The sequence below is a fragment of the Corvus cornix genome, chromosome 1A (assembly GCF_000738735.6).
Source record: "Corvus cornix cornix isolate S_Up_H32 chromosome 1A, ASM73873v5, whole genome shotgun sequence".
Taxonomy (NCBI): Eukaryota; Metazoa; Chordata; class Aves; order Passeriformes; family Corvidae; genus Corvus; species Corvus cornix.
Genome location: NC_047057.1, coordinates 5,671,309 through 5,679,444, shown reverse-complemented (window position 1 = coordinate 5,679,444; position 8,136 = coordinate 5,671,309). Strand labels below are relative to the sequence as shown.

Genomic DNA, 8,136 nt, shown 5'->3' with positions numbered 1-8,136 from the left:
CCTTTCCCTACAAGCTGCCAAAACACGTCCTTGGAAGAAGCCTAGCCAGCTGTTAAGAGGACCTTGGAGCAATCAAAGCACTATTGATATCCAGGTAGTACATTGCTGCAATAGTTCACATGAAGAAATATAGCAGGATACCTCCCTCCCCCAGTCTGCCCTCCCCAAAAGAAAGAACCAAAAAGCCCCAAACCACACTTACTGCAGTGCCAATGTCATTACTACTACAAAATCCTGTAATCACATGTAACTGCGTAAGGGCTCTGTTATCGCTGAGAAAGCTTCAAGTCTCCACAAAATACACCAGTTATGGCAACAAGTCTTATTTTAGCTCTATATAATTTCAGGATGACCACAAGTTGGAGATTTTCTCTTTACCCAGGTCAGATAGAAGACACTTAATTCAACATCCAGACAAGCTTTTGCTAAGGTAGATTTATTAGGCCTCTAAACATCAGTGTTACCAAGTGTCCTTCATGAATGAAAAGAATTATGGTCCGTTTCTGTGTTACACTTTAGGTCCATCTTCTCTTGGCCAAAATTATGTATTTTAGTTCAATATTATTTGTTGAACTAATGTCCAAAATGTAACGTGTGTCCAAACACAACTTTTGGCCTCTAAGGTTGAAATCAATTACCAGGTGCCAAGCTGATTTGCCTATTTATGCTCCCTAACAAACACCCTGTGCTCCTCTCTGGCTATTTGACACTTCAAATTTGGGACAGTCTGTGAAAGCTGAACTCAGCCATGCACAAAGCTACAGAAGGATTTTTACACAGTTTGTGTCATGCTATTACCCATCTCCACACTGTCACTGCTCTGTTTTCGGGTCCTTTCACCTGGCAATGCTCACCTGAAAGCCTGAAACCAGGAGTGTGCAATGGTCTCTGTTGCCCCAATGAGCACCTGAACTGCATCTCACAGGGTACCTTTTTTCTGCATCCTGGATGTGAGCAATAGGTGAGTACGTAACAATGAGATACATGAGATCTCTAGCTAAGGGTGTCAGATGCAGTTATGTGGATTTTTACAAGCTGTGATCAGAATCCAACAAGTGCTTCTGATTTTACTGAGACTTGGGCCTGGATACTACTCCCCTACTTTTAGGGTTTAGGGGGTTTTTTAGATATTATAGAGCACCACTCGAAAACGTGTCTTTGTAAGAGAAAGGGAAAAGTGGATAGGGAGAGGTTTTAAAATTCAGATCAGTATTATCCATGCTGCTGTTACTGCCAATTCTGATCTTAACATTTATCCAAATAAGAGACTGGGGGATGAGGAAAGACATGGACAATACCAGAGAAAGAAAAGTCAGAGAACAAATGGAATGGACAGTCTGAAACCCAGAAGGACAAGAGTGTTACTCCAAACCCTGAACTAAGCCAGGACATGTTAAGAACTGCTACTTATGGGGTTACAGGAATCCTGATCCCCACTATCCATGTGGGAGATTAAACATCACAAGTATTGGCTGTGAAACAATGAGGACTTTTCCTTGGCAGAGCTGCAGCCCAAGAACTGAATCTCACTGCTGGAGCCATCAGACACAGCCAGACTTTTGCAGGGTTTGGCAGGCACAGAATCTGTATAAAATGACTGCATGTTACCTCCCTCTAAAACTTCTGTTTGTCATCTAGATGAGACTGCAAGCATCCTTACACTGTGTTTTAAGCATATAATTAAGAATATGTAGTATATAGTTGGCCCTTACTCGTCAACTGGTGATGATATAATTGAATTCCATGAACAAGGGACCTGAACAGTTGGAATTTTGTATCTTCAAATTTCTGTATATGATGGCTAGAGGCAGAAACTGCTTTTATGATGAAATACAAAAGAGTGTCATATACTATTCAGTGTAAAATTGATCTGAAGCATTTTTAATCTACCAACATTAGCTCCCTCAGCTCCCCAAAAGGAATGTTTCTTAATTATCCTAGATCAAAAGGACACATGGAGTGAAAATTCTTTTAGAAGAGGAATCTTTAATTTATAGACAAACAAAATTCACTGTCTGGTTACCTGAAGTTAGGGAAAAAAGCAAAGTACATCTAAAGTATGTATTTAAACTGTAGGGATATGGTATTTTAGGGGACCTGATCATGCAGATCTTATTGTTATATTGGGCATTTTTTCTGCACCAGGGCCTGAACATGGGACCAGTATTTTTGCTCTGCTATCTTTTATGGTTCTTCACTATGACTAAGCCCACATGAAGCAGGACCAGTTCCTGCAACTCTAAACTACAGTTCACTATCAGTGTTGGATAGCTTGGCTGAGCAGCCCGTGAATTCAGACTGGGCATCTGTCAGCATTTCACAGAAGAGAAACTCCAGCCTACCCATCTAAAGGGACACAGGGTCCCATCAAACTGGTCCCATCACCAAATATGTCCTGGTGAACATTCAGCAAAGACAGCTGAGAAGACGGTAAATTAATTTGTGAAGCCCACATGGAAGAGGTGGGAAACTATCTTCCAGCTTTAAACTAGGACTGTGTTTTCAAAGACAATACTCTGTAGTTCAGAAGCATTTATGAATCTGTTGGAAGTTCCACAGCATCATCTGTGTAAAGGAAATGTGGTTAGATCATCACAACAGTTTAAGTTATGGCTAGAAACTTTAAAAGAAAGAGGAAAGCGTTGTTAATTTTTTACACCTTGAAGTTCCTACCCGATTTAGAGACATCAAACTCAAATTTGAGAAACACTCATCCAAAGTCCTGCAGTATGGCAGGATTAGGTATATAGCCCAGCCCTGAGTTAATGATCATCTAATTTGAATACAAAAAGCTATTGAGAAGCAGGTTCCAATGCTTCAAAGGCAGGGCAGACTTGTTCTGACTCCAGGAGCTTTAATCTGTGATGTTTCACCAATGTGTGTCGTAGAACTTGATTCTTAATCTGCATAATCTTTAACTCAAGTAAATTTTCATTCAAAAGTGAAGCTAAATAAAGACAGTAAGTAATAATTTAACATCTTAGCTCAGATTTAACATCCAAGAACAGATTGTAACCAAGCACCATTCCAATCTGACAGCAAAAGCAAGGCAAAGAAACACAAACAGCTTTATATACACACACACATCACATAACTGGCTTGAAACAGGAACCAATTTCCAGGGGTTATGAACCTCCAAATGTCCTTTTGTTTCAATGGGAACTCTGCACACTGTTAATAAATTAGTGATGCCATGCAAACACCTATATCCAAAAGTCAGCTTGTGATTCACCTAAAACTGTCCTCCCCCACCTCCCAAACAACAGCAATTGGTAACAAGAGCTTCTGTTTCCCCAAATTTAGCCAAGCTTCCCTTTATACAAAAAACATGAAGTACCAAATGAATACAGAATTTTAAGAGCTGAAAGAGTAATTGCTTTCTTAAGAAACTCAGAGATGTGACACAAAAGAAACAAGACTGAGTCTGCATATAAAATTATAGGTTGTTGTTAACTACATATATTAAAGTCACAGATGATGTCTAGTATGTAATCATGTTTAAAAAATCAGGTTTCAAGAAAGCTTTACTATGAAAATGAAATGAAATTTGGTTAAGGTGAAAGAATTTTGTTGCTTTAGCGACTGTGAAAATATTACTTTACTTGAAATGCATTCAGAACTTCAAATTCCCAATATGTAAAATTTTCAAACCTTAAACAGTCTACTCTAGCTATAGCTGTTATCTGAAATGAAATATTAGCCCTTGTAACAAATAAAAAATCCCTTCTCCATTTTTTAGGTTTTTTTTTTACATAAAGGATGAGAAGTGCTCCCAAAACAAAACCAATTTACAATTTTTAAAGGTTACTACAGATAAAAATGTACATTCCTTCTTCTTTGTGACTACATTTTAAGCAAGACTGTGCCTGAATTCAGAGAATACACCATGTTTTTACTGGACAAGCATTACATGTTGCTGTATTTACACTTTGGACTTTGGGGAGTCCAAAGGCGTAGCTCAGTGGCATCAATGTTCACATTATGAGATGGGAAAGCAGTTGTTCAGCTGCACTCAGGTTGTTGCTTCTTTGCACCTGGAATCCAGTGAGAACTCACCCTGACCTTCTGTGTTTCCCTGAAAAAGCTTTTCTACACTTTTGTATAAACCAACAGACACAGAGGATGAACAGCTCTTCAGTTCTTTCATTGACTATAAAAAGCAGGTTTTCTTTAAATCAAGAGTTTAATAGTTATGCTAAATACAGCTTTTGCCACATTTCTTGCTTGTAATTCAATGTAATGCTTCTGGGTACCTCAGTCATCATCTTGCTGATTTCTTTTCTGTCAACAGAACAGAAGAGTTCATAATGTTAGGACACAGTTATCTGAAGTAAGAGCACTAATAAATCATGACAAGTGTTTCCAGATACAATGGATTAGACAGTGACTGCATTTCTAAGCCATTTTTTGGAACAGTAAGAGATAATGTTTCCAGCAAATGGAAGAGAGCAATATCAACCCTCTCTCTCATCCCAAACAATAGGATGTTATTTCCAGTAAAGAATAAAATTTGCCTTGCCCATTAAATCATGGAATATACAAGGACCAGAAAACATAATGGTGGTGGCAAGAGTCAGTGATCCAGATGCAGGTAACCTGCCCTCCCTTCCCTACCTTACAAAGATGTCATGTTTTCCTGTCACTGTGCATCAAAAGAACAAAGAAAGTGGATTGAAAAAAGAACAACTCTTTCATGGTTTTCTCTAATATATTTGTCTTCTAACTTTTAAAGAAAAAAGTTAAAAACATTGAAAGTTAAAAGCATTCGCTCCAGGCGTTCAAAAAGCACATTTCCATTCATACTACATTCATATTTACATTTCAATAAGAAAGGAAACAGCTCAGTCCTTCAGTAAGATTTGTCAAACTACATTCATTGCTTCCCATAAAAATAAAATTAATTAACCAAAGTGAGAACAGTATGAAAGCTTGCTCTTCATCACTTCAGAAACAATTAACCCAACAATACATTGTGTGATGGCTTCATACATTGCTTTTTCTGTAACTATGTACTCTTTGTTAGTTACAAAAGCACAGTTCCAGGGACTTTGGAGTTTCCATCTGACAAAGGTGGAAAGTCAGAGATTCTTTCTGCTACTTCTTACCAGCTTAAGAAAGTCAATCAATTTGTGAACATCCTCTCCTGTGGAAAGGTCCACAAAGTCCTTGGGCAGTCGGTAGCTCAGGTAGGGACTGGGCTGGACTGTGACTTTGCTGTTCGTACAACGGAACACTGGATAATCCTTTGGAAAAGACACCAGAGATAAGACAAGAACAGTGGACATGGATGAAGCTAGAAATGTTTCTGGAACTCCTCCGTGAGACTGAGTCACGTTGCCAATGACTTTATTTGGCACTCATTCAACTAAACTTGCGCTTTCTAAAAATTGTAGCTTTCTTATAAAACCTCTGCCCACTTAGGAGCAATTTAAAATGTCAAACATGTTCAACAGTCAACTAATGGCTTTCATTAGCTCACTTTAAAGTTTTGACAATGTATCAGTTATTAATGTATTTAATAAACTCGTGCTTATGATGGTGCTGGAATAATGGAGCTATAAGGAACTTTGGGCAATAGTATCTATCTATGTATCTAGATAGAGCAAAATATTTTTGATAGAATCTGAAACAGGTCTTCACAGTTTCCCTGTTTAAACACATTTGCAACTATAACCTTACTGAAATTATAATTTAAGATTTCCAGCCAATTTACTTACTGAAGGAAAAAATACCTCTATTAAAGGGCCAAAAGTATCTCTAAATGCTCAACTGTAGCAACCGGTTTTGGGGAATAATATAATTTTCAGTTGAACACATTGACATGCAATGCAATTGCCAGTTTTACAGCAATAAACAACTTCATTTTAAAGAGAGATCAGTAACTTCACACCAGATTCTGTGACTGCTTTTCATCCAGGGTTGCACTACAGAAAACTGTGTAAAGCATCTGGCACTGAGAAAAAGAAATCCCAAAACAAAAATTCACGTGTCCCAGAGACAGCTCAAGAATTGGGAGTGTGTTTCAACAAAGGAGACACAGCTTTTAGGAGGAGGTTTCATGGAATGGGTTTTCATAACAACAGCCCCATGGTGAGACAGAGACAATGGCCTGAATGACAGCCTGGAGTGGTGTTTCTCTGTCAGTGTGTTATGGAAAGGGCCACAGGACTAAAGAAACTCTCAGATGTTAAAATTGGCTCAATGAAGCTTGTCATTTCAGTGACCTCCAATGCAGCTCAACGGCTAGGAAATAAAGAAAAGCCCACATTGACCAGCCATCTCTCTTCAGAAAAAAACCAAGTGTTTCCCAAGATCCACTAACACATCACTTTATCTCTTATCAAGCTGTCCAAGGACTCATTAAGATGTGAGGACTCTGTCTCAAGATGCAGTGAGAAAAAAAAGCTGGAATACAAAAAATGAAGACTATCCCTCCCTCTCTGTATTAACAGGAAGTTACTTGTTTTTACAGAGGAAATGCTGCTTGGAAGAGGGATGGAAAAGCCCTGCTCTGCAAATCCAGTGAGTTCAACCAGAGGACAAGGCTTCCCTGAGGGTATTCCAGATGAGGAAGAGACAGAAGTTAAGCTTCTGCTTGTGTCCCCCCAACCATAAAACTGGAGATGTGGGAAACTACATGACAGATATCAGGAAACAACAGATTTAAAGCAACAGATTTAAAGAAAAACTGAAAGGAGTGCATCAAAACTGTATAAAAGCAAGTTTCAGGGCCTCTTCTTTGCAATGGGGTCAAAGCTGCAATATGGGCTTGTACTGTTTGAACTAAAAATTCCCTTGCAGGCCTCTAAAACTAGCAGGTGATAATTGTTGAGATTAACTAATAAAGTAGATTCTGCTTACAAAGAGTCTACATTTCACAAGTTAAGGAGCTCCATTTACTTCAATGGGATTTGCATCACAATTTGATTATAACAGCAAAAGAAAGAAAAAAATAAGGCCATGAATCCTGTTGGATGTTATCCAGCCTCCCTCACCTGTTCTGTTGCTTCCCCTTCACTCTGGTCTCCTTTCAAGTTTTTCCCAGAGGTGAGTTCTTCCCATGTAAAGAGCAGGGAGTCTGTTACTTCACCAAATGGGTTAAAATCTATTAACCAAATCTTACCCTGCAAAGGAACCACAGAAGAATTAAAGCAAATGACAGAATTAAAACAAAACAAAAAAAAAAAAAAAAAGAAAAAATTAGAATACATATACACTTAAATTATTGTAGTAAGGTTGATCTTTAGATAAAAAGATGTCAAAATTGAAACTACCTGGTTTTAAGCACTTAAAATATTTTAACATCCTTTACCTTATACAGTTCTATATCACAGCAAGCTGTGATGTACTAATTAACTTTTTTTAAACAGAAAATCAGACAGAGCTCAAATAAACTCAATGTATTTCTGTGTGAGGTGCTTTCAGATGAGCCCACAGAAGGTTCTGGCTAATCCCCATGATCCACCAAGATCCCCAGATGCTGAACAAAGAATAGGGGAGAGCACCAACCAAAAACCACAAAAAAACCTCCCAAACCCAAAACACAACCAAACGAGCAAAAAAACCCCTAACCACCCAAAAAGAGATTTTGCTTTCCATGAAAAACCACTTCAGCAATGCTGTACCATCCAGCAATCTAGAAAAATTGCTGTTCTTGTTCTTAGAAGGGACCCTAAAAACAGACAGCAGGGTCTGCAAAATGTTAGTGGAGCTCACGAAAGCTCTAAGATGATGTACAGATATAGATAAATAAAGAATAACTTAAAGGCACTTTTAATATAGCCATTACTAGTAGTCCACACTACTAGTAATCTTTAACACATCTGTGTTCCTAACAGTTGTGGTAGTGTGCACAACAGCACAACTGCTTTACAACTGAAAAATGAAAGCAGAGACTAACAAGACATACTAGAAGAAACAGAGGTGTGCGGGGGAGGAAGAAATAGCTTGTGTTGAGTCACCTTGAGATACAACCCCCAGCACGGGGCTATCTTCTCTTGGCCAACAAAGCATCAACTATTCTAATGAAACAAAACATTGTAATAAATTATAAGGAAATATGACTACAGCTGCTAGTAAAAATCTGCAAAATAAGTATTAAATTTGGAAGAAATCAGTTCTATCAAACAGGGAAGG

General features: G+C 38.2%; 1 protein-coding gene across 1 annotated transcript in view; it reads right to left on the bottom strand.

The window, feature by feature from the left end:
- Positions 1 to 1,966: 1,966 nt before the first annotated feature.
- CDC123 (cell division cycle 123) overlaps positions 1,967 to 8,136 on the bottom strand; it is a 32,958-nt gene continuing 26,788 nt past the window's right edge. The window contains exons 11-13 of the mRNA XM_010407781.4: positions 6,996 to 7,124; positions 5,106 to 5,243; positions 1,967 to 4,281 (exon numbers count right to left, since the gene is read on the bottom strand). Of these exons, the coding sequence (XP_010406083.2) occupies positions 4,255 to 4,281; positions 5,106 to 5,243; positions 6,996 to 7,124 (294 nt within the window). The 3' untranslated portion in view covers positions 1,967 to 4,254. The remainder of the gene's footprint in view (positions 4,282 to 5,105; positions 5,244 to 6,995; positions 7,125 to 8,136) is intronic.